The 27,992-nt window shown below is 40.8% G+C and overlaps 1 protein-coding gene across 1 annotated transcript in view; it reads left to right on the top strand.

Moving 5' to 3' along the window:
• Positions 1-24,971, top strand: part of DDAH1 (dimethylarginine dimethylaminohydrolase 1) — a 142,157-nt gene extending 117,186 nt beyond the window's left edge. Inside the window, 2 exon segments of the mRNA XM_068540224.1 lie at positions 19,526-19,669; positions 21,906-24,971. Coding sequence (XP_068396325.1) covers positions 19,526-19,669; positions 21,906-22,022 — 261 coding nt within the window. The 3' untranslated portion in view covers positions 22,023-24,971.
• The last annotated feature ends 3,021 nt before the right edge of the window (positions 24,972-27,992 follow it).

Here is a 27,992-nt window from a genome sequence, read left to right as displayed (position 1 = left end):
TCAATGCAATCCCTATCAAATTACCAGTGGCATTTTTTACAGAACTAGAACCAAAAAATCTTAAAATTTGTATGGAGACACTAAAGACCCCGAATAGCCAAAGCAGTCTTGAGGGAAAAAAATGGAGCTGGAGGAATCAGACTCCCGGACTGCAGACTATACTACAAAGCTACAGTAATCAAGACAATCTGGTACTTGCACAAAAAAAGAAATATAGATCAATGGAACAAGATAGAAAGCCCAGAGATAAACCCACACACCTATGGTCAACTAATCTATGACAAAGGGCGCAAGGATATACAATGGAGAAAAGACAGTTTCTTCAATAAGTGGTGCTGGGTAAACTGGACAGCTACGTGTAAAAGAATAAAATTAGAACACTCCCTAACACCATACACAAAAATAAACTCAAAATGGATTCGAGACCTAAATGTAAGACCGGACGCTATAAAACTCTTAGAGGAAAACATAGGAAGAACACTCTTTGACATAAATCACAGCAAGATCTTTTTTGATCCACCTCCTAGAGTAATGGAAATAAAAACAAAAATAAACAAATGGGACCTAATGAAACTTAATAGCCTTTGCACAGCAAAGGAAACCATAAACAAGACGAAAAGACAACCCTCAGAATGGGAGAAGATATTTGCAAATGAATCAATGGACAAAGGATTAATCTCCAAAATACATAAACAGCTCATGCAGCTCAATATTTAAAAAAACAAACAACCCAGTCACAAAATGGGCAGAAGACCTACATAGACATTTCTCCAAAGAAGACATACAGATGACCAAGAGGCTCATGAAAAGCTGCTCAACATCACTAATTATTAGAGAAATACAAATCAAAACTACAATGAGGTGTCACCTCACACCAGTTAGAATGGGCATCATCAGAAAATCTACAAACAACAAATGCTGGAGAGGGTGTGGAGAAAAGGGAACCCTCTTGCACTGTTGGTGGGAATGTAAACTGATACAGCCACTATGGAGAACAGTATGGACGTTCCTTAAAAAACTAAAGATAGAATTAGTATACGACCCAGCGATCCCACTATTGGGCATATACCCAGAGAAAACCATAATTCAAAAAGACACAGGCACCCCAGTGTTCATTGCAGCACTATTTACAATAGCCAGGTCATGGAAGCAACCTAAACGCCCACTGACAGATGAATGAATAAAGAAGATGTGGTACATATATACAATGGAATATTACTCAGCCATAAAAAGGAATGCAATTGGGTCATTTGTAAAGACATGGATGGGCCTAGAGACTGTCATACAGAGTGAAGTAAGCCAGAAAGAGAAAAGCAAGTATCGTATATTAACACATATATGTGGAATCTAGAAAAATGGTACAGATGAACCGGTTTGCAAGGCAGAAATAGAGACACAGATGTAGAGAACAAACATATGGGCACAAAGCGGGGAAAGCGGCAGTGGGGGTGGTGGTAGTGTGATGAATTGGGAGATTGGGATTGACATGTATACACTAATATGTATAAAATGGATAACAAATAAGAACCTGCTGTATAAAAAAATAAATAAAATAAAATTCAAAGAAAATATTCTTGAGTTATCAAAAATCACTAATTTTATCATTTTCTGAGAATAGGAAATTTGCATTTGGCTCATTTTTCCATACCCCCTCCCCCAACACATACACACAGAAAAATCTAACAACAGGACCTGATCTTGATGTACAGAGATTTGTGTCAAAGAGGAAAAAAAAGGTAAAACTTCATACTGATATTAGAGAACTTACTTTTAAAAATAATCATATGTTGATTCTACTAAAGAAGCATGGCCATCAAAAGGGCCAAAATGGATTTGAGGGCAAAGCAGAGATCTTAGAATCCAAATTCACAGGTTGTCCTTCTGGCTCTGCCTCCAGCTGTCCCTGTGTGACCCCTGTCTCCTGTACTCAGTCTTGTCCTGAAAAAACAAAGTCGAATCAGCCTCTCTAGGGAATGAGAGCTTCGTTCCTCCCCATTGGAAATTTCATGACGGGCAGTCAAGGTGAAGGACTGTGTCTCAAACTTGGGAAAAAGTAGCAACCATTTAATTATAAAGCGCCCAGTGATATAGATAGTTCCAAAGTGGGTTCACTGTAGACTCTTGACCACTGTGACATCGTCCTTTCAGTGGCTGTAGGTGATAGAAGACTTGTGCTTAGCTGAGTTTTTCATTCCTGCTTAAGGATAGAAAAGCGCAGAAGACTCCATCCTAGTTCCATTTTTCTTTGAGGAGGCTTCAATTGCGTATATAACTATTAAATTGGATATCTGACAAACAACATCATTTCCTAATTCATACATAAAAATCTGATAGAAAAAAAAAAAAAAAGGTAGGGTTTCCAAAACCTTTTATTGCTGTCTCTTCTGCAAAAAAGGCTTTTCAAAAGACGATTGAAAAGAGCACAGCTGAGTTTGAAGCTCGGGCTTCTTGAGCATCATACAGCAATTTATTGAGCAGCAACTGTATGAAAGATAGTGTCTCACACACGGGGACACAGAGATGGATGAGAAACAGTCTCTGCCCTCAAGACCCCTCCAGTTGAACTGGAGAAACAGGACAGTGTCGGTGTAAGATTAAGGCAAACGCCTACTAAATGGCCCAAGGTCCTAGTAGAAGTGATGGGAGTTCCGAGGATGGAGTGATCACAGGAGGTGGGAGCCAAAGTCTGGGTGGACCTGAATGAGCAGCAAGCCATATACGGGCACAGAGGATGAGTGGTCACTACTAACAGGACGACTGGGGGGATATCTATTTTATAATCAGCAGACGATGGCTAGAACAAGGGGTATGTGCAGGGAAAGAAAGAGATTTAAGGTCTAAGCAATAAGTTGGGGCTGGTCCAAAAGTAAAGGAATTGAGGTATTCTTATCTGCAGGCTGTGGGGAGCCGCTCAAAAGTTTTTTTAAGCAAAGGTGTAAAAGGTGGTGTTTCAAAAAGATCCGTCTGACATTATGCCTGGAATGATCAACAGGAAGAAAGATTAGGGGTAATAAAACTAGTTAGGTGCCATCATACAGTCCGGAAATAAAGGACAGGAGGGTCTGGACTGGGGAAGCAGGCGTGAAAATGGAGAGCACCGTGCGTGCAGGAGGTGAGTTCTATGTAGAGAAATAACAGAACATTGTAACTGATGGGCTTGAAAGGGCAGGGGAAGGAAAAGGAGCAGGTCAACACTTGGACAGATATTTATAGAACTCCTGTTGTGTACCAGGCACTGTACTAGGCCCTAGGGAACAATGATCAACAAAATTACCTCAGAAATGACTACCAGATGGGGCGCCTTTGGTGGAATTCTCGGAAAAGAGTTCAAACTCTCCCTGTCACCGTGAATTCAGTTCTCTCCATCAACACAGGAACAAACCACAGAAAATTGGTGGGCAGAATGTGTTGCTGGATCTCACTGACCTAGATTCACAGTTTGAGAACTGAGCTGCACTCAGACACATCCAACTGACAGCAACTCTGGTAGACGTCCTACGTCTAAGCTTGTAAGACACTTAACGGGGTTGGCTTCCATTTCAGTTTCCATTGGCAGCACACAGGAGCTCATCTGAATTTGGAGTCTCTGTCCTTTACCCTTTTCCATTTCTTTTTTATTATCTTTATCTACTCACTCTCAAAGCACACGAAAAAAATCACTTTGACATTTGCATGCCCTCCATCTCCAGCGGGGTCCTATTGTTTCTTGGCTGAATTGAGGTGGCAGAAGACTGCAAAACACCCAGGATGATTTCTGCCTCATGGGACAAAACTGTACATCACAGCATGACCTATGTGAGGCTCTCACCAGGCCAACACCAGTACTCTTGATGTGGAACAGATTAGGAAACGTGTCAGTTGAGCTGGAGGGAAAATGGTTGAGTTTTGGGTTACTGTTTCTCCGTGGACGTCACATGTATTAAATGCCCTAGGTGTTGATGAGGATCCTATTGCTTGGCTGAAGGTTAATAAAGCATATGGTAAAACGTAGACACTAAATTAGAAGTGACATTTTAACCCTAAATTATTCTCCAGCTTCTAGGGAATACATCCACACTGCCAGATACAATACTGGGATTTCAGCCATCCTTAGACATAATGACATGCAAGAGAAACAAATTAAAAGTAAATTTGGGGTAGGGGGGATAAATTAGGAGTTTGGGATTAAAATATACACACTACTATATATAAAATAGATAACCAACAAGAACCTACTTTATAGCACAGGGAACTATACTCAATATCTTGTAATAACATATAAGGGAAAAGAATCTTAAAAAGAATATATATATTCATATATATATGAATAAGTGAATCACTTTGTTGTATACCTGAAATTAACACAATATTGTAAATCAACTATATTTCAATAAAAAATTTTTTTAATTGTAAAAAAAAAAGTAAATTTGCCACCGCCTTCTTGCAAAACCACTCCAGTAATACTACCCTGCTCTTAATAATTGCTTACTATTTCTCCTTGTTTTCATCTTTCAAAATGTCACATTAGTCCAGCAATCTTTAAGAGTATTTCTAAATCTGTTTTTCATTTATGGTCACTGGATGCTGCAGTTGGGGCCCGATATTACCCAAACACTACCTGTCTACAGATGTAAAAAGCTTTGGAGATAGGTTACAACAAGCCATTCCCTTTTATCTCTTTCTGAAGTGGAACCAAGTTCAAAGCTGTGACCACATATCCAGAGGTGACTCTTGGTACAGAGTTTCAAAAAAAAAAAAAGCCTATTAGGAGCTAAATAAAAGGTGTTGAATCTGTTACATTCTGTGCACATTTTCTAATCGTCCATTTCTTTTTCCATCCATACCCTGGCAAGTGATAATAGTTCAGTATAGATTAGCTACTAGTAGTTGTAATATTAGGAGCAGTAATGTGTGTGATGATGATGTTAATTTAATTTGAAAACCCTAAGTTAGTGGTTTTTAAACTTTAGCGTACCCAAGAATCACACAGAGTGCACATTTGAAACGCACATCACACTTCTGGGGTTCTCCACAAGAAACTCTGATTCGGCAACCCTGGCACGGAGCCCAGGAACCACTGCATGATTCGGAGGCAGGTAATCTGTAGACCACACTGTGAGAAGTACTGACTGTCTGGAGTTCACCAGACATCAGTTTCTATACATTAGCATTTGAGGGCAGGGGGAGAAGATTCATGCTAAAAGTAAATTGCATGTGTCTTTGGACAGAAAATGCCATCTAATATCATTCAGAATAGTATCTTATTGAATAACATAACTGGCACTTCAGAGAAATAACTCTCATGTAATAGAAAACCATGCAAAACTTCACTAGATTATTGAAATACAAGTGCCTATGAAAAGCTAATTTTCTTTAAAATACTGTGTCTTTTTAGGGGGAAATGCTTCCAGAATAAACGATATCATGTGTTCCATCTAGAGCCTTTCTCTCTGTTGATAACATTTGCATATTAAAATACAGTATATCTGCAGTGAGTGCTTATTGCTCTAATTCTCATTAGGCACGTAGGCTCTTAGACTTGAATAGAAAAGTCTGAAGGTGTGAAGTCCTGTGGCTTGAAAACAAGCAGGATACTAAATTCTTCAAGTAGGAATAGTGGAAAGAGGAGGGAAACTCACATGTTTACTTGAGTAGGAAGTTGTGTGGTCCCATCCATGAGCTTGTTAGGGAGAATTTGAGAAGGGCCCCTGGAGAGCACCCAAAGCTGATTAAAGCTGGATCTTCAGTAACAAGTATTGATTGCATGGAAGATTGTGGCACAAGCGCCAACTGGCAGCTCTTCTTTGCTCTTCACTGAAGGTTGAGCTCTGAGTGAATGTGTCTTACAGGAAATTGCATCAGGAGATTTTACGAGGATTTTAAGAGTTACTGAAATGCCAAAATGCACTGCTGAAAGATCATTCATTCAGTCAGTCAACATGTAACGAGTATGTATTGAGCGCCTACCCCATGCCAGGCCCTGCACAGAGGGCCAGTGATATGACTGTGCCTCACTGGAAGCTTCTAATAATCATCTGTCCGCTTGAGATGACTTGGATACCTTGACTCAAATCCAAACAGTATATCAATCACCTAAAGGGGTGGAGGTCAAAATATGAATAGTGGGGATGTAAAAAATATTACTCTCTGAACCAATTGATGACAGTCAGTTGCCTTCTCCAACTTCCATACTACCCTTCCTTCTTATTAACTGAACCTTGAGTTTTAAATGAGCACATTTCCAGGACTTCCCTGGTGGTGCAGTGGTTAAGAATTCGCCTGCCAATACAGGGGACACGGGTTCAAGCCCTGGTCCGGGAAGATCCCATATGCCGTGGAGCAACTAAGCCCGTGTGCCGCAACTACTGAGCCTGTACTCTAGAGCCCATGAGCCACAACTGCTGAGCCCACGTGCCACAACTACTGAAGCCCACATGCCTAGAGCCCATGCTCCGCAACAAGAGAAGCCACCGCAATGAGAAGCCCAAGCACCACAACGAAGAGTAGCCCCCGCTTGCCACAACTAGAGAAAGCCCGTGCGCAGCAACGAAGACCCAACACAGCCATAAATAAATAAATAAATTTATTTATTTATTTAAAAAATATATATATGAGCACATCGCCACTTGGAATAATGTCCACATTTCTCAGCTTTCTTTGTCCTACGTATAACAATGAGACTAAGTATTGCCCGATGATATGAAAGTAGAGGTGCTCTGTATGAGATCCAGGAAGCCTGGATTTGAAAGGAAAGAGTTGTGCCCTTCTCCCCTTCCTGAATCTTGAGAAAGGGATGTGATAGTTAGAGCATAAACAGCTATTTTATACCATGAGGACAAGGGCTGTATCCCAGGTATGACACAGCAAAAAGCTAGAAGAACTTCAGCCCATGATGACTGTCAAGTCACTATACTGCACTACAACCTCAAAACACCTTTCACACGAGAGAGAAATAAACTTTTAAAAGTTGTTTTGAGGGGGCAGGTACTTTCTGTCACAACCAAATTTAGTTCTCAGTGATAAAAAACTATCTTCACTAGCCATGAACAGAAAACCCAGTTCAAGCTGGCCGAAACAGTGGAGGAGAGTTACTGGTCCATGTAGTTCTGAAGTAATACAGACTTTAGGGTAGGTTTGATGGGTCTGCTCAGTGATGCTGTCAAAGAACTAGATTCCTTTCTTCTCTCTTCACCTTCCACAGATGAGCTTCATTATAAAGCTGGCTCTTCTTCAGGGGAGCACAGTGGTTGCCAGCAGCTCCTGGCTACTTGCCTCCTCACACACATTCAGGGAGGGGGACATCAGTCCTCTCAGAAAAGTAAGGAAGCTTCTTTCAGATCTTGTCCATTCTTATTAGTCCAAATCGATCATCTGTCCATCCCTGAGCCACTAATATAACCAGGGAGTGAATTTCTCTGGAGCTGCAGTTTCCTGACTGCGTCGAGGCACACTGGGGCACCACAAACAAACTCACAGGGACACCATGGCAGAAATTTAAATTTTTCAAAAAGAACACAGATATACCTGTCAGACATCACACACAATTCTACTATTAAGTTGTTTGGACCTAACTACTTAATAAACAAAAGTGTTAGATTTGTAGGGGTTTATTTTATTTGTTGGTTTTGGTTTTGGTTTCATTTTCTTTTCTTGGCCTAAAGGCACCATGAAAATATTAATGAGACACTTACAGGTACTGTGAACCAAGAAAGGAACCTTTGGCCTAGAGTCTCAGTCCTGGAGTCAGAGGTGGAATTAGCTTCCCCCAGATTATGGGGGCTGCACAGAGAGGTGTGGATTTACAAGTGACAACTGGGGTGATTGCTAAGAAAGCAGAGAATAGACATGTGGGAGGCAACCACAATGTCCATAGGCCCTTGGAAGAGCTAAACGCTGCATTCTTCTTAGGGAGAGAATTGCCTTTGTTTAGGAAAATACAATAAGTCCTTTGGGGTGAAAGGTGAGACCCTTGAAGGCTTGGGATCAGCAGGAGACAATACAGCAAAAGAGAAAGCAAAACTGTCCTTTGTTAGAAGTAATAGGAATGTGGAGATAGGGAAAGAGGAGAGAAAAGGGAAAGAGAAGAGATCTGAACCACAAACCAGAGTTGTCAAGTCTTTGAAGAACACCAGCATTTCGTATTCTAAGTGTCTATATTACTGCAATACTCCAACCTGCCAAACTTGAGAAAAATCTATCACCCAGGTGAATAGGGTTTTCTTTTTCAGGCAATCAAAGAAAGGCTGAGGTCCCTGCTTATGTTGACATCATTTAAAAGAGAAATAGCACCTGTAAAATAATTGTGTCTCTGCAGGGATCTAATTCAGTGGAGCCAGAGACAACATGAGAATAACCTGCCTCCTTTCCCCTACCACCCTCTACCCCCCAAATTAGTAGAAATTATAGAGAGGGCACAGAATAGTGGTTCTCAATCCTGTCTACATATTTAGAGTCACCTGGGGAAGCATTTAAAAAGAAACAGTGACGTTTTTCCCCACCCTAGACCAAGTAAATAAAAAATCTCTACAGTTGGGGCTCAGAAATCTATATATTTTTTAAAGCTCCCCAGACGATTCTAACGTGTAGCCAAGGTTGAGAGCCACTGGTCTAGGACATTCCACAAATCAAGGAATAGATCTTGAAGGGAAGAGAGACTCCTTAACTTGGGAGTGGAGGAGGGGGCTGAGGAGGGGTTGATATGGTTCCTCTTTGTCCCACTTAAATTCTTTTTTTTTTTTTTAATTTATTTTATTTATTTTTGGCTGCGTTGGGTCTTCGTTGCTGCGCGCGGGCTTTCTCTAGTTGTGGCGAGCGGGGGCTACTCTTGATTGCGGTGCGCGGGCTTCTCATTGTGGTGGCTTCTCTTGTTGCGGAGCACAGGCTCTAGGCGTGTGGGCTTCAGTAGTTGTGGCACACGGGCTCAGTAGTTGTGGCTCGCGGGCTCTAGAGCATAGGCTGAGTAGTTGTGGCGCACAGGCTTAGTTGCTCTGTGGCATGTGGGATCTTCCCGGACCAGGGCTCGAACCTGTGTCCCCTGCATTGGCAGGTGGATTCTCAACCACTGAGCCACCAGGGAAGCCCCATGTCCCACTTAAATTCTCTCCACCAAACCAAGGTCATTAGAAAAGGCCTGGACTGAGTCGTGAGATCCAGGATCTAGTCCTAGCTTTGCAGTTCACTACCTTTGCGTGATTTGAGGTAAGTCACTTAATTTTTTCTCTCTCCGAACCTCCGTAAAAGAGAAGTGGGCTTGATAAAATGATGTCACTTTCCCAAGTTCTCAGAGTACCTTATCAGCATTCACTGTCTGACACGAACAAAGGCCAAATCCAGAAGGAAACCACGATTTCTCCTCCCCATTTCAGAAATGTAAAACCTGAAATGCAGAGAGCCCAGGTAACTCCCCACACAAGAGTAGGTGAGGTGAGGACGGCTGCTTTCTTCATCAGCCATGGCTTGGTTGTCCTTTACAGGGGATTTGGGTTTCTTGTACAGGATATGTGGGGACAACGGTGTTTTTCTTAAATACCAATCCATTTCTTATCAGGGATCTTATTCATTCGGAGGAAGAATAGAAGAGTAAATGGTATACTTATTTGGAAGTTTGATTCCTCTCTCTTTCTTTTTCTGGTTGTTTTTCCTCCTGTCTCCCATAAGTATCTGCTCCTCTTTTAAAATATGAATAGATTTGATAGCTTTCTCCTAAAAACAGTGGTTCTCAACCAGAGACAAATTTGCCCCTCCCTCCCGCCCAGGGGCACATCCAACAATATCTGGAGGTATTTTTGTCATAGTGTGGGGGGCAGGGAAGTGGATACTCCTGGCATGTAGTGGGTAGAAGCCAGGGATGCTGCTAAATGTCCTACAATGCACAGGACAGTCCTCACAGCAAAGAATTTTCCAGCCCAAAATGTCAATAGTGCTGAGGTTAAGAAAACCCATCCTAAAACGTGAATGAGATTTGTCACCCCTGTTTCACAGAAATTTCAGTTTCTGAGCATATCACAGTTCAGGTGCTTTTATCCCTGATGCATTTAGCGACAGCAGTGACTCCTGAAGATCAAGTAGCTCATGACAGCAAGAGTGTTCTTCAGTAGGAGGGAATTAAATAGCTATATAAAATCCCAATATTTATTCAGTTTTTGTGTAACATATTATTTACAGGCATTGGAACTACTTCTGGGCAAAAATGTCATAACTGTAAGACAATCACAGAAATTGCCTTCACGAGTACAAAACCTGCAGAGGCTTTTGTTACCAGACTTTGAGAGAAGTGGACTTTGGGACCCCTAGAAACTGAGATGTTCAGGCTCCTTCACTGACAAGCTCAGTGGGAGATAAACAGGTTTTGTTTCGAGTATGTATATGTGTAAAAATGATCTGAAGGACTCACATCAAACTTAATAGTGGTTTCCCATAGGGAAAGGGAGAAGAGAAAAGAGAAAGATGGGATAGAGGGGGAGAAACAGGACTTCATCTTTTTTTTATAAATCAGCTTTATTGAAATATAATTTCCATACAATAAAATTCACAAGCTTTAATTGTGCAATTCAGTGGGCTTTGACAAATATATACAGTTGTGTTAAGTCCAGTAGAACTTTTAATTTTTCATATTTGAATCTTGTACAAGAAACTTGTGTTTTGTATTGTTTATAATTTGTATTTTGGTTTATAATTTAAAAACATGTTTTTAGAAGAACCGTTCGAAATTATGTAATCATACTGCCCCTCATTTTGTAAAAGCGGCTTACAAAGATGCATGAAGCATAGCAAAATAACATAACTGGAAATGAAAGGGATATAAAAGGAGAAACAATAATTTAAATTGGAGCCAAGTTTAAGAATGCAAACTGTGAATTCTCATTTCCTCTTTACACGTAGGACATTCAGACTTTAAGCTTCCAGTCATCTTCTCTTGTATGTTTGAGAACTTCATTGAATTTAGGCTCCTATTTAGCAAATCCAATTTGCTATCCTTCCTTTTAAGTATTCATGATAACTTATACCATCAGTGTTTTTCATAAGCTCATTGAAGGCTAACCCCTAAATATTGTTTGCCCATGAGAAAGCAAAAGCTACATGAGCCAAGTTTTAAAACTAAAGTTATCCTTGGTACTAACAAAGAAGGTAGAGAGTGACTTAAGGTAACTTTCTATGAAAAGCCAACTTCTGCTGAAATTCAGGAACCAAGTCTGGTAAAACCATGAAGTCCCCTGTGCAGGGCAGGGGTTTGCTGGAGCCAGCTTCAACTAGCTTACCAGGGTCAACTGTTACATTCTGGGGAATTTTGACAGCTGGTTGTTAAACACATCCATTATTAAAAATCAGATTACATAAACTTATGATTAAATAAATTTTATTAAAAACAAAGGTAATAAATATTTAAAACTCATCCCTTCCTAATTATATTAGTACATTTTACCATTAGCTGTGCTCTTACAGTTATTTACATCTATTTATGTGCGTATGGTGATGTTATGTAACAGTGTGCCCAGGCACATCCCTTCCCAATGCCATATTCAGATGTCACTTTGGTAACTTGAAATTGCCTATGGTGAGAATGTTTGCACCACAGAAATCAGCAAATCTACAAAACAGGACTTGATTTATCATTTTATTGATTGTCTAGACGTAAGAAAGTGATGGGGAAATTTTTAGTCACGCAGATTAAACTTAAAAATGTGTCATGTGTGTAGCCATTACATTGAGGGAAAAATGAGGAAATATTCTTCCAGTATTCAAAAACTACTATGCACTTCAGCAAAGAAGTCCCTCACATCATTGCCAAACAAGTAAAGTTCCAATATATGTCTTCATTGTTTCATTTGTCTTACTCATTAGTGTAAACAAAATATCACCCAGAAGCCATGTTGGAGCTACAGTGATTTGTCAATTGCAACTATTAGGTTGGCCTCAAATGCACAAGCTCTGCAAAAATCAACAGAAGCATTCTGTGAGAATCAATTGACAATATGAAATTTATAGTCAAGAGTATTGAAATTTTTATTATTATTTATAAATTGTAAAGGATGCTACCCATCCTTTATATCAGTAAAATTGATAATAAACGTCTGTAGGTATATTATGCATATGTTTTCCCCCATATCTACCAGCACACTATTGCCTGGAGCTGAAGATCTCAGGGCACTAAACTATGCTAAAGACTTTTTTCTTCGGCGCCCAGGCTAAGAGTACAGTTAGGTAGAGCGATATAGTTGAAAGTCCCAATGATGATTTTCTTCACACTGTTCCAGAAAAAAAAAAAAAAAACAATGCTCTTTCCTGTGCATAGACTTTCCCTAACCCCCAGGCAACCGTTTCACAAATGGCCAAGCAGACTGGGCAGAGGATTTTGAATGTCTCAAAGCAAAACAATTACAATTATTGCAAGGAAAATGTTTGAATGTGTGCCTTACTGATGAGATAACCAAGGAATCATTTGCTCATACAGAGACTAAGCATTAATCCACCAGTGGTGGGGTCTGAGTGAACAGGGCTGGTCCTGGGCATCATTGCAAAGTGTGTGTGTTTGGCCGTTTCTCATCCCTTACCTCGGAGCTTACCCCTCTACTGCTCTAGAGGTGATAATGCCTCTTCACCCACTGTCTTTTTCCATTCCCAAAGGCTTTGCTCTTCCTTCATCTACTTAAATAATAGAGTAGCTAGCTCTGGAAACCAACCTATGTAGTCTAGTAGCAAACTCAGATGACTTCAGAGGCCAGACCTTCTCTGTCTAAAATGCACTTAAATGCAAACTTTTCAACATATGTGCATGTCAAATAAATTGTATCTACAAGAAAAATTAGCCCACAGGCTGTCAGTTAGTGAGCTCCAAGTCTAATCTTTCAAGGGCTATTGGCAAGGTGGTAGGTTGGTGTGACAGGAAAAAGGTGGACATTTGGAGGCTGACTCACCTGGACCTGAGTCCTGGATTTCTGTCTTAATGTGTGACCTTGGAAAAATTACTGAATTATCTGAACCTTGGCTTTCTTATCTGTAAAATGAATTGTTAAAGAAAGAAATAAGGGAAGATAGATAAACCATCAATAAAGAGAAGATAGCTCAATAAACATTCCAATTCTTTCTTGCTATTGAATGACCCAGGGGAAACTGAAAGATCACCCCGCTCCCAATACCCAAGGAAGTTAATTTTTGATGATGAGATTTTAGGAGCTGAATTTAGGGTGCAGGCATCTGAAGAAACATAGCCAGGGCATGACCTCAGTAGCCAAGTAGGCAGCTGTCTACTGTACTTATTCAAGACATAGGAATAAGACTGTGGGAGATTTGCTTCTGCTACAGAACTAGTCTTAGAGAAGCATGGCAGGGGTAAGAAGGGAAGGTAGGATGCCAGACTTTGCATTTTGGAAGTACTTTGGTCTGATTTTTTTCTTCTCCACTCCTTGAGTCAAAAACTTAAATCAGGGCTTCCCTGGTGGCGCAGTGGTTGAGAGTCTGCCTGCCAATGCAGGGGACACGGGTTCGAGCCCTGTTCTGGGAGGATCCCACATGCCGCGGAGCAGCTAGGCCCGTGAGCCACAATTACTGAGCCTGCGCGTCTGGAGCCTGCGCTCCACAACAAGAGAGGCCGTGATAATGAGAGGCCTGCGCACCGCGATGAAGAGTGGCCCCCGCTTGACGCAACTAGAGAAAGCCCTCGCACAGAAACAAAGACCCAACACAGCCATAAATAAATAAATAAATAAATAAAAATTGAAAAAAAAAAAAAAAACTTAAATCAGGGCTGTGACCACCCATAGAAGCTCCCCTTGTTCCTCCTGCCCATGCCCTGCTCCCCAGCCCTCCGCAGAGCTCAGAGTGGTCCTGTAAGAGCATGGGGGGTTTTTCCCAGCCTTCCACAGAAACCACTGTGTTTGAAGGTTCCTTCCAGAGAAATGGTTTATGTGACTTGTGGTTGTAGTTTGAATAGTAGAAGAATTATTTCCTCTACATTTTCACGTGCGCCATATGATCTGAGTAAAAGCAGCAGCTCCAAACATGAGATAATTTGTGGAGGAAATGTCAGCTAGCTTGGAAGGGAATATTTGGCATTGAAAGTTTGCCCAGATTTAACTAAAAAGAACCATGTAACCTCATTCTTAGGATCACAGCCCATCAATTCAGAGAGGTTGTTTAAAAGACAACCTCTCTCAGGTTATGTTCATTTTGAGCTGATCCATGGAAAAACCATTAAAAAATGAAAACATGATATCAATTCTAGAATGTTATTCATAGCTATTTGACTCAGCCTTAAAAGGACTGCAAGGACTTGATGCCTGGTGTATTGTTAGACTCTCAATAAACTGTTGATGGATGGGTGGATAAATAAATTTATGAATGATTTTAGATATCCAGGAGCAATGAAAAGTGTGCTTGAGCATCATATATTGTATATCTCAATAGAATCTATAATGAGTTGCTTTATTGAGTTGGCTCCATTTTGATATGTTGAGATGAATACATATGTATATTTCATAGGAAGATCAATTATGAGCAAGCCAAAAATGTGCTCTGTTTCCTAAACATCTTTAAATACGTTCTATATAACTTTGCTTCGGTATTTGACCAATGCATCCTACATTGTTCTGTGAAACAACATAGCCTGGGAATTTTTTCAGAATAATTGATGTACTACAAAAAAACCGTGAGTAACAAGTGGGAGAATGAAACTGCCTTCCAGACTTTTGGATGAGAAGATTCCCAGAAATGTTGGGAACTGCCGGAAATGCCTGGTTGTTAATGCAACTAGCCATGCAAATTATCTTGGGCTGGAAGCCAGACATTTCCCACTCTGTTTTGTGACAGCTCCCCTCTGGGGAGCAAGGCCGGTTCCTCCAAACCAGCAGCTGTGTAACAGACCACCACAACGTGGCCAAGATGATTCTCAGAGCCATTTCCTCTCACGGCTACGTGCCTTCTTCGTCAAAGAGATGCCTCTGTCAGGAGTAAGGTTGACTTTCTTTTTACTGCCAGTGTACCCTTGACCTACCTTAAATTATAGATTATCATCTCCTGAAGGCAGAATCCGTGACCAAGTTACCTTCGCATCTCTTTCCCGTTCCCACCTCCCACTGCCATCGCGCCCGGCCTGAAGGGGGCGCTCCAAGAGGACAGTTGAATTGAACGGAACACCAATTGTATCCAGTCCTGATGATATTCAGTAATTACTCTCTTTTACGCAAAGTGGAATAACTCCTTCGGGAAATGGCAGAAATCAGAAAAGACATTTAGAGCAGCGACTTAACCTCTCAGATACTCCCCCAAAGCCCTGTAGAACTCCTGCGTGTTACCCGGAATCCGGGGCCTCTCGGGAACTTGTGGCGTGGGGACGGATTAGGGGTTTTCTCCTTTCCGTGCTGGCTCCCAGCGCAGCCAGAAGCAGTAAGTATAGCCCCCGGTGTTAAAAGAACACTTTACACACAGCTCTGGAGCAATACACCGCCTCCACCCCTTTTTAGGAAAAAACGTTGGGACATGGAACTAAACAGCCTAGCAGCCACATTCTCGGAATATTTGAAATGATACTCATCTTTTAACAAAGCGGAGCATCCACAAAGCGGAAGCAGAACCTGTTCCTCCGCCTCGCGGTGGCTCTGTCCTTGGGAGCCTGAGCTCTTTGAGGTGATGCCCTGCCAGGCGGGCCGGGAGCACATCCTCACATCCTCGCAGTGCCATTCCAACACCACAGGGGAAAGATGCTAGAGAGACACACAGTCTCCTGAACCTTTTTCTGTGTATGCCCCTCTGGATGGCAAGCTCCCTGCATTGTGTATATACATGCGTCTTCTGAACCCAGCCATAAATAAATGCAAGCTGTCTTATTCAGACAATAACAACCTATAAGAGAAAGAAAAACAATCACTAACAGGAAAAGAAAAACCTGTTCTTTGTCCCAAAAGAGAGAAACCCTTTGTGTTCGGAATAAACACCTTTAGCTTTTTCATGGAAAAAAATGTATTTTTTGTTTATTATCTATAGTTACCACTTCCTAAATCCTTTTAGTTTAGAAAGACTATGCCTGACAGAGCTTTTGTATATTTCTTTCCACAGTTAAGCAGAACCACTCACTGCTCCAAACAGGGTCTGTTCTAGTATTAAAAGTCATTTCTTTTGGCACATATTTTAACCTGTCTTAAAATGATAACCATGAGGCCTTGATAAATTATTTGAAAAGCCTCTCCTAAGGAGGCTTTGGTGGTTTTGTTAAGACATTTATTTTAAGAGTATCTCTCAATAGAATTTATCAGTGAATTACTTTATGTGTTCCCAGCATTAAATTATTTCCGCTCTAAGAATATTATAACTCCTTTCCTCACAGTGATGAAAAAAATGAAACTATTCTCAAACAGTGCTAGGTTGGGTACTGGCCCTTATGTCAGTAATTTTAGGAATGTTCCCACCAGAAGTTATAAATTATAAATATAAAGCCCGGAAGAGAGAGAAACATTAAAGAGTGAGGAAAAACAGCAATTAGAATTTCACATAAATACCATCAACTGAAGAACAACAAATCAAGCACATGGGAGAGGGGTGGTATTGTTCAAGCTAGGATGTGGGGAGATGGGAGGGAACATGGAGAGAGCTGAAGGCCAGGTAAATAAAGCACACCAGGAAAAGAAGGATTCAGTCTCCATTATTCCAGAGAAAATGGGCACTTTCTGAGGTAGGTTTCTCTGCAACCTTGGAGATTCTAGTTCGTTCCTTCACTGACAAACAAAAAGTCAGCAGTGATAACATCCTTGATAACACTTCCTCTGGAATGTATAACATTCCATGTTTCTACTTCATAGTCACCACCGGACATGCATGAGTCAGACTGAGAGGTGGGGAATTTGCTGGGCTGCTCAGGGGACCATTGAAGTTATAGTCAAGGCCTATGAGGTGTGGACTTGCTATGCTTCTTTCTCTTTCAACTCATCTTGTACTAAGAGCCATAGGTGATTTTTTTACCTCAGAACAGGCTATCTTAAAGGGCAAAGCTTGCCAGAACAGTAGATGGGACTGCAGACTGGAAACCTGAACCTTGTTTGTCTTGTCATGCTGTCGTAAAATACTAGTAGCTAATTAAGGGCTTAGTACAGCACCTAATTATATTCATTATCTTCACTTATTTCTCACAATAAGTATGTCAAAGACTATTATTATCCCAATTTTATAGATGAGGAAACTAAGAAGTCAAAAGAAAGCTTGAATTTCTGTAGCTCACAAAGGATACAGCAGAGACTTAAACCCAGGTCTTTTTCCAGAGTTCAGAGTCTTAATGTGTCCCCTCCTACAAAATAATAAAGGGAAGCTACTATTATTTTTTTTTGAAAGCAGCCAAAAGAAAGTCTGCCTAGGATGTAATTAAATAGCAATTCATAATAGAGGAGAGCTACTTGGGTCTGGATCTTTTTCTCTTAAACAAGCCTCTTCATATTATTTTTGGGCATATCCATTTTATAAAGAGGGCTAAATTGAATATGTTGTTAATTTGCTTATAATAGTTCTAAGTTGTCCATGTCCTTGAATAGATACAAGGTTTCTCAGGCTGGGCTGCTCTAAGGAAGAACCCTCCCTACCCGTGGATGATCCACCCTATGGGCCTATCGCCTCAGGGAACAATTTAAATTAAAAAGTGTGAAAGAGATGTCCAGTCAAGTCCAAACTGTACCATGTCATAACAGGATTACACACAAAGAATGAATGGTACCATGATTAATTTTGACCACAAATTAGAAGTACCAAATAAGTGTGAAAAAGTAGATGATATGGTAGTTTGTAGGAGAGAGATTTTGCTGCAGCTCCGGAAGTCAAGAAAGAGCAAAGTGAGATGATTAATAAATAAAGTTTTGAGTTGCACAGATCTGGGTTTAAATCTACCTTTATGACCTTGAGCAAGTTATTTGACCTCTCTCAGTCCAATTTCTTCATCTGTGAAATGGGAATTTGGGGATTCAATAATAAATGTAAAATATTTAGCATGGTGCTCTGCCTGTTCTTACTGTAATATAATTGTCTATTTGTCTGACAGTCTCCTCCATTAGACTGTGACCTCTTCAAAAACTGGATTTATGTCTGTTTATCTTTGTGTCTCTGAGCCTTTGATATAGTGCTTAAGCTCATCCCACTCCTGATGTTTCCTTCTATGTGAAGGATATTCCATTATCATATTATTCCTGGTTTCTGTCTGCTCTTGACATATTCCCCACTAGGAGAAGAGAATGATTACCTGATTGGTGAGTCAAGAAGGCCTTACCAAAAAAAAAAAAAAAAAAAAAAAAGAAGGCCTTACCATCTGTACTCTTCACATCCTCGTGGGAGTGAAGTTTCTGCAGGGAGCGCGGCGTCTCTTCTGCTCTTCCACACCATAAATCTTACTGTCCAGTGCCTCCATGACTTAGTAGACAAGAGACCTAACTCCGGGGTCCTATAATATGAGGCCCATTTCCACACAAATCTTGAGGGGTAAAGGAAGACCTAGCTGGAAAGATAGATTAGAACCAGACAGTGAAAAGATCTTCTTATACCTCCATGGCATGACATTTTGGCAGATTCCTTAAAACATATAGACAATGATAAAGAATGGAAACAGTCTACATGAGTAAGCCCAAAATCATACTTGTTTTTGTTTTTAATGTTTGAATATTTTTGGTGTGGGGGAGGGGTGCAGGGGAGTGGGGAAGGTTGTTCTTTGCATTTTTGCTTTAATTTGTTGAGGGGCTGAAGATGAGATATCAATATTTTAAGTTCTTTGCAGAATTCATTTTTGTCTTATTTTTAAGTTATTTTATACTAAGGTACTAATAAGCCCTTCATTTGATGAATGGACCTGCTAAGTCAGCTTTTCTCCAAGTGTGGTCCAGGGACCATCTGCCTCAGAATTACCTGGAGGGCTTCAAAATACAAATTACTATGCCTCACCTCGAATCTGCCAAACCAGAATCCCTGGCAGCAAGGCCTTGGAATATGATTTTAACATTCTCCCCAAGGGATTTTTATGTTCATTGTATTAAGGGCAGCACCTGCTAACAGACAAGTGAATTCAATTTAAATGTACCTAGAAGAGGAAATTGTGTGTGTGTGTGTGTGTGTGTGTGTGTGTGTGTGTGCAGTTATTGCTAAATCAGTTAACTGACCATTCTGATTACTGCTACTGACCATTCTGATTACTGCTATGGTCCTTTTTCCCTATAGACCAGAGCAGCCCTGCTTACTCAGCTGAGGATATCATCAAAACCCCAGCTGGGCCTTTTGTCTATGTGTCATTCTGATAGATCTTATGAAAAAAACTAGAAAAAAAATCATTTTAAAACCCTTAAAAACTTAAAGACAAACACATACTTTTAAAAGAACAAGAAGAACCCTTACAATTCTTCCAAAGAATCGTAGCTACATCCAGTTTTCCTCTTCTGGTTCTAAGTGTCTAGAGGTAATAGACGGGAACTTCAACACAGAGGAACATTCTTAGGTATGGATTGCAAGCTTTTATCCCACCACACTGCCCTCCTTCTGTTGGCAAGTGTGGGAGATGCTCTGCTTAGGCCTGCTTTGTTTCTCTTTATAGATCATGCAACAGATGAGTGACCACCGCTACGACAAACTCACTGTGCCTGATGACACGGCCGCAAACTGCTTATATCTAAATATCCCCAATAAAGGCCACGTCTTGCTGCACCGAACCCCAGAAGAGTATCCAGAAAGTGCAAAGGTAAAAAAAAAAGTCCTTCCTGCCACAGCAGCTGACTAGGCCTCCCTTTGTAGCCTTCCTGCCTAGGGATTTTTTTCACAATAGAGTGACAAATAACAGGGCTTCCTTTTCCCCTATACACATCATTAGGAAAGCCAAAAGGATAACATAATTTAGGGCCAAGGAAAGTTTATTTAACTCGCTCTTCTTGTTAGTGTCATTGGTCACTAATGCATGCAAAGTAATTGAGATGATCATGCCTGGTATTCAGACCTTTTCAAATGAGTATTTGGAGCTCCCAAGTCTGTGCTCCAGCTCTGATTAAATGTACTTCCTGACACTGACATGCTCATTAAGCATAGAGACCTACAATTAGATGGCCAACTGTGTCATTGTTTTCTGACAAATCTAAGCTGCCCCTCGTCAGAGGGTCATTTGTTTCTTAAGTCAGAGAAGTAGGAATGACCCAAAGAGAAGGGTGCTCATTGTCAGGGCTACAAAAAAGCAGGGGCTACACATCTTAGGCAACAAAGGCCTGAAAGGATAGAACAAGAAGAAATATAAATATAGCACACTTGGAGCCAGCCAACTGGTCCCTCCAGGTAGCTCTGCATTTATGTTCCAACCAGGGAATTGCCCCCTCCGTATGGAATTCTTTCCTGGTCTGAGAAAATCTTCCCAGTCTTTCAGGGCACTCTGCCAGTCTCATCCGTGTACTTTGGTAATTTCAACTTAATCATACCAAGCAGATTAAGGGTGTCGGTCCATAGATCCTTCAAGTGTTCATATCTTTTGTAGGCATTTCAGTATGTTCATCTCTGTCCAGAGGAGCAAGATATTTATAGTAAGCATTACAGAAGAGTCTTAGTAGCCACTGATCTCTCTCTCTTTTTTTTAATCTTAAGCTTTAAAACTTTTAGAAAATAGTTTATGCTACCTTTTAAATATGCAATACTGTATAATTACTAGGCTTATCCTCATAGTCAGGATTCCCCTCAGCAGATTAAAAAGAGAGCAGGGGAAGAGGATAAATAGATAATTTTTTTTCTTTTTCCATGGCTGAAAGTGTGAACCTGAGGAAAATATAGGACCCCTGACCCCCCCTGGACTGGGGCTTAACCAGCTCTCAGATGAATAGTGGGTCTCACAATTTAATGTGCATCAGGGTTGTTAAAAATAGAGGTTCCTAGACCCCCCACCCTCGAATCTGCAGTATCAGTAAGCACCCTGGTCACTGAACTCACTTGGAGAAACACAGCTCTGGATCATTCATACCCCTTCAGCCACATCAATCATCTGATAACGAGATGATCATTAACTGCTTCTGAATTCAGCCCTGGGTCTACCACCAAAAACAGTAACGTCATGTTTATTGAGTGCTTCCCCTGTGCCAGGCACGCTGCATGCATTATCTTATCCATTCCTTACAGCAGCCCTGTGTGGGTGCTATTATTACTCCAATCTTACAGAGAAATAATCCCGAGGGGATGCCACTTGACTGAAATTACACTTGGAGCAGTAAGTTGACAGAACTGGGGCTGGAACCCAACTCTGTGTGGTTCCAGCACTCTTAATTAACCACTGTACCAAAGTACATCCTGCAGAAGCATGGTAGATTGTTTTTAGGCAGTGTATTTTCAAGTGATTTTGTCTTTTTTTTTAAAAAAAAACTGTTCTTTGTTTTATCATCAGAGAAAAAAATCTGTGGACTGTTAATTTGAAGGTTTGACACATGCTTTCTTTCTATTCGTGTCAAAAGATGCTCTAAAATTCACACACCTGTAATTTAAAAGCGGTTTGACCTGAAATCCTTCTCTTAAATTATACTTTGTCAAGTTTTTCCAATGGCCTTATTAAGGAAAGGAACATTATAGTTGAGAGGGTTTTGAAGTGTGGAGAGAGAGTCATACTCAGACTGTAAACACGTCCACCAACTTTCATATATCACTTAATCTAGCAATGACAAGGGCAGAGTAAAGGCCTTTCTAGTAACAACCACATTTCTGACACATCTTTGGCTTTGAGGTTAGAGCACAGAGCTAGTGGTTACCCAATGCTGCTAGCTCTCTGGGTATCACTGTAAGCATGTGTGTGGTCTTGGTTACATGCATATCTTGGGGTTCAATGGGTGAAAAGCCTAAACTTACAAGCTAAATGAATCCTCTACCCCAGGTGGAGGGGGTGGGCCTGGGGGCCAGGGAAGACAGAGGCAGAAACATAAGCCTTCTTCTCTACTTTTCCTTGATTCCTCCTGCAGGTTTATGAAAAGCTGAAGGACCATATGCTGATCCCCGTGAGCCAGTCTGAACTGGAAAAGGTGGATGGGCTGCTGACCTGCTGCTCAATTTTAATTAACAAGAAAGTAGACTCCTGAGTCGCAGTCTCTCCCTTGTAGCCGGCAATACTGCACTTGTAAGGCCGATAACTGTACCCATTCCTACCGTTTTCATTGACAATCTTTTATGCCACTGTGCTACTAACTCTGGTTTACAATTCTAAACTTAATTGCTTCGTTCTGCACCTCCCCCAGTGCCTCCCCTCGAGGTGGTACCTCAACTGTGGATTTGCTCAGTGAATTAAGCAATCTAGAAAATATAGAGCTAATGAATTATTGAAATGTGATTAATCATTGTAAGGAAACACTCGTTTTAGTATTTGTATTATCAGTGTGAAAATCGTTTATTTGCCAATATAAACTGAAGAATGTCTTCTTGATCAGTCAGCTAAGCTGGATTTTCTTTCTGTATATCATTAATTATCTTTGGCTCCTGTGAAATTCCCTGGTCTGTGGATCCTCCTCCTTTCCCTCTTTGTTTCCTTCTGAAGTATGAAAACTTTCCCACTTCTATCACAGTCACCCTGACCTTGGGTAGAATGCGGGGTCTTGCCTTCTGCACACCTCCCTGCAGGTCGACCCTGTCTGCCAGCAGTCTTTCTGCCTCACCGCCGCCGCTGCATCTTCTGCCGCCACCACCACTTTCCCCCAGAGGGTCAAACAGGCCCCTCAGCAGAGCCGTGACCAAAGTCAGAGTGGCTGTTTAGGGGAGAGTTCACTGCACAGAGGCACATCCCAATGGGGTTTGCCCCAGAGATCTAAATTCTAGAAGAAGTAGGGCACCACACCTAGGAAGGTGAATTCAGCACCAGATGGTTGCTAGGGGATTGCAGATCAAGAAGCTTGGACACACCCCATGAGTACAACACTTTAGAAAGTCTTTAAGTCACATTCCATGAATTTTTGCTTTATTACTGGCCATATACAGACCTTGGGGAATAGACTTATTTTTTTCTTTCAATTTACTTTCATTTCCCCCCATTGTGACTCACCCTGTTTCCAGGCTTCTACCCCTTCATCTACAGAGTTATTTTTTTGCTGATCTACAGAGTCATTTCTTTCAAAAGAGACATTACATCTAAAAATGATTATTGATGGTCTAGTTCGAGCCAGATGGGGCATGTTCAGGAAGTGATAGGCTTGGTGCTTGAAACCAGCCGCGGACAATGGACAATTCTACTTTGAAATATCCATGAATATTTACCGTGGAATTCAATTAAAACTTCTTTCCTCTGTAGCCTTCCAATTACACAACCTTAAACTGACACGAATCTCTTACAAAGAACAATGCCGCAGTGAAGGGAGAGATGGTTGTCTTTTACTTAAATGAAAGAATCAGCCTTTTAGCAGACCAGGGAAATGGTACTTTCCAAGGAATGGTGACTGATTCAGGCATTTTATCAAACTTCCCAGTCATCTCCACCTTTCCTGTATTGCCTATGGCTAAGATTAAGATTCAGGGAGTTTAAGGAATGCTACTTCAAGTCTTGCTAGGCTCACCTAATGTGTTTGTAATCAGACATTCCTCATGTTTGGTGACCAAGAGAGAATACCTTCATTCATTTCATCTCCCCCTGAACAAATGGAAGTGAGAAACCTCTGAGCAAACCAAGACAACCTTAACTACTATTTTTTTCATTTATTCGATCATTTTATGTCGGACTTAGAAGAAATTCCTTCTCCTCCTTCTTTTTCTTTCTGCTTGACTTTAATATTCATATCACGTTCAAATATCTAATTTCATGCATCCTATTACTGAAACGTATCTTGGTCACTGTCATATTTCCAACTGTCTCATCATGGGTGAATAATATGTTTTTACCACAGAGAGAATGAATGTTACCCACATGCCCAAGTTAAAACAGAAAAATTGTCCTCAGTAGTTATGGTTGCCCTTTGGGGTTAAATCTGGCCCTATGCTGGCAAAAACGGAAATCCTCCCTCAAAAAGAACCACAGGAAAACTCACTCAATCAGCCACTTCAGTCTTAATAGTACAGCTAACTGGCGTATAATTTCCAATATCTTTATTTCTAGCTTTCCAAACTAAAGAACTGTTCTCTATTATGTTTAGTAAATTGCAAGTGAATAAACTTTTCTTTTGAACCATTTGTTCTACAGAAGGCTGTTTTCACTTTTCCTCTTCTTTGCGTCTTTCCATCTTTCCTTCTCTTTGTCTCAAGAAATCACTTAGAATCTATGTGCCTCTTCTACAGAATCTTATTCTGCACTGCTACATCACCTACAAGGCTGGCTTCTTTGGACTCTCTCTGTGATATGATGATGTGAAAACCTAAAATATTTGCAGCATAGTAGTATTATTTCTTTGGTGTACTCATCAGCATCATGTTATCTTTGAAGCGGAAAGACAACCCGCTACCCCGTTACATAGGTTCCCCTCTTGTCCATTGTGATTTATAAGGAAAAGCTAACAGAAACTGCTTTTTGACATTATAAAGACATTAGAAATTGTATTTCAGTAAGTAAGAGTTGAGTCAGAATCACTTGGTCAGTAAGATTCAACTTACTAAGGACAATATAGAGAAAGTACATGATTTAACATTATTTCTTCAACTGTGATGAATTGCTATAGAAATCAGCAGGCAGATCTCTCTACTGTGTATTGATTGCTCTTTTAAGCTACTGTGAACAGGTTACTAAGGCCATCTCTTCATCTCGAAGGGGGGAAATAGTCTGTAGATGAACAATGTGACTTATTTAGAGTTGCATGTTAGTCTTCGTAATTATTTACTCCTTAACATTCTACAGAACTCAGACATGATTTCCACATGGTGTTAGACTTGTGCATTTGATCATACTGACCATTCTGTTACAGCCAGTGTACGGTTATCCACTCTGTGTGCCAAAGCCAGTAATGCCTTTCACAGCCCTTTAGTCCAGAGAAATTCTGCACTGATTTTAGTCTCTTGCTGTACTGATCCTACAAGTATACCAATCACGATGGAATAAAGTGTGAGTTGTACTGTGATCAACAGCCTATGTCTCTTTTTTGCAACAGAAACTGCTGTGGTGAATGAAGTCACCATTTCTTTGCTACCAGAGATGGGAAGTTTTTTGTTTTTTGTTTTGTTTTTTTTTCTCTTGTCCTATGAGCTATGGAATTAGAAATACTATACCTGTAAGTCAACTGCTATCAAAAGCTTGGATTAAAATGATAATCAAAGGATACTTCAAACTTCTGGTGCTTTGAAAGTACGCATATTAAAAAAAAAAAAAAAGTACGCATATTATCCACGTGAGGTCAGGAGATCTTGACTTCACATATGTTCCTCCTAAAAAAGGCTTCCCTTGTTCCTTTGACTCCTAACTGTCGTCAGCACATTATAATATGGCTCAGTTATGGAGACAGTTGAAAAATTTTTTCCTGTGTTCATGCAAGAGTTTGGTTTTTGTTTTTGTTTATTTTATAGTAAGAGTTTTTAGGAAATATGAAGGTTTTTTTAATAAGGCTTTTTATTTCCAACAATTTTTTTCAAAGTGAAAGTAGCTTCATTGTTCTCTTTTTCTGACTGTAAAAATAATAACTGCTCACTGCAAAAATAAAAATCAAACCTTACCCAAAAAGACATAAAAACAAAAGTAAAGGGAAAAAATTACCCCAAATTTTATCACCTACAGACAGCTACTATTAACATCTTGGAGAATATCCTCACATCTAGGACTAGATACAGATATAAATATGGAATGATTGTACATAATCATGCTGTTCCATAGCCTGCTTCCTTCACTTAGCAGTATATTGTGGCCATCTCTCCTTGTCAATAAATATAGATCTACATCATCAAATTTAACAGCCCTGTATAATTCACAATACGGTTGTCACAGCAGCTTTTTCTAATTTATGTGGAGTGTTCTGTCACAGATGTTTGGTGTGCCCACATTTCTAGTAGCCGGGGGTCTTTAGGCTATCAAACATGTTCTGCTTATAAGCTCTCACACACCCCGAGGGTTAGCTCAATCCATAGTCCTCTTATCATAACTGAAGGGTACATGCAAAAGCCCATCAGGAGCACAAACCAGTACTAAAATCCCTTGGAGAGGTCATTGATTTAGTCACACCGCTCAATTGACGATGCGTTAGTTAGTTCTCCATTATTTAGGCTGCCATTAACATGGACAATGAAACTAAAAACTGCCAACTGCAAACCTGCTCTGGGCCGCCACAGGAAATGGAACCTTCCACTCACGTGCCAGAGTTCAGTGCTACTCTTAGAGGAGAGAGGGAGACACTTTTTAAAGCAAGAGTTAGCAGGGCTCCCCTGACTGGTCCCCACAGCCTTGCAGAGAGTGGAGGAAGGTAAGAATGAGCAAAATCCCCTCTCACGACAAGCTGCAGATTCTGGAAATGGGAATTTGCTAAATGAAGAATGCTGGTCAACAATCATTTTAGACACGTGAGCACATGTTTAGCAAGTTCCCACACTCTGCCAGGCTCCTGGGTGCAGCTCCTGTCTTTCGAGAGCTGACAGTTTGGGAAGGGCGGGGAAGGAAGACCACACAAGCACCCCGATGATCATAACACAACAGAAGGTAAGGGAGGAACCAAAGAGAATGGTGCTGTGGTGGTTCCCAAGTAGGGGAGATCAGACAGAGGGCTCAGGGTTTAATCTGGGCTTGGAAGGTCAGCTCTGGCTTCAAGAAGCCAGGATAGAGGTCTGGGGAACAGCAAGACAAAGGCATGGAGGTGGGACAGCACAGTGTACACTTCAGAAGCACCTACTGTGTGCCCATTAACCTGCCTAGGCCCTCAGGATACAGTGGTGATTGTCCTTGCTTTCCTGGAATTTACATCCAAGTAGGAAGACAGACATTAAACAAATTACAGCAAGCATGATAAACATGAAAGGAGAATGGGGTTCTCAGAGCACGTGGTAGAGGCAAGCAAGTGGATTTGTTTGGCTGAAACATGAGACAAATATAAGAGCACAGTGAGACAATGTAGGTTGGAATGTCAAGGGCCTTGGGTATTTGGACAGAATTTGGCAGTCTGTGAGTGTCCCCAGAAGACTTTTGGGTCAGGGAGTCATACTAATGGAGCTTGATATGGCAGCATTGTATAGGATGAATGGGAACTGAGACTGGTGTTCTTCTAAACTTAATCTCCCCAAATTTAATTCATCATTTAAACATCTCTTCTCATCACCAAAATGGAACCTGAGAGCTCGGCAATTAACTCTATATTTTCTCTCCTGAAAAACAGATTAATAACACCTTCCCCTCCCAACTACAAAGGGACATTTTCAACACAAATGAGATAAAAAGACTAAAAGGTTCTTTGGAAGAAAGGTATAATGTAAATATCATTATCATCATCATTATCCTCATTAACTCCTATCACAGCAAGTCTGGAGACCATCAAAATGTCATCTTCTATTTGAAACATCAATCACCTACTCCAGAAATAACTCAGGATTTTCATAATTGATGCCTGTAAGCTGGCCTGACAGCTTCCATGGTGAATTCGCAGGTTTCCTTGGTACCCAGCAAGGCTGCTCCAAAGACGTACCTGCCTTAGGGAACTGTTGGCAAATCGGAATGGCCCTCATCTCCCTTCCCCCTCCAAACACTCATTTTTAACTCAGTGAAAGCAGGACCACTTATAGCAGAAGATAACGGGAGTTATCAGGCTTTTAGGAGAACGTGTAAGTGCCAAGTATGTTAGTCACTATAAATAAATAAAAGATTCAAACCAGTCTGCCCTCTAACCACTTGGTAAAATATAGCCTGTGATGGCTTGTGACATGAATGCTTAAAAGCAGTGATGGGTCCCTAGGTCTCAGGAAGCACCCTCTATTTATAAATAGAAAGTTTAGTCATTTGGCTATGAATAACAAGAAAGAGCTTGGGTGAATTAACACAAGCCTCTGAAGGTAGTTTGCTTTTCCTGTGCTTAAACTTTTTTAAGTAATTTTTTTTTAAGTTCCTGCTCATGGACAAGGACTCTTATTGATTAGATAGGGCCTTGAGCCAGAACTCAGAGGACAACTGC

This window comes from Eschrichtius robustus, chromosome 3 (assembly GCF_028021215.1).
Source record: "Eschrichtius robustus isolate mEscRob2 chromosome 3, mEscRob2.pri, whole genome shotgun sequence".
Taxonomy (NCBI): Eukaryota; Metazoa; Chordata; class Mammalia; order Artiodactyla; family Eschrichtiidae; genus Eschrichtius; species Eschrichtius robustus.
This window is presented reverse-complemented; position numbering and strand designations above follow the sequence as displayed.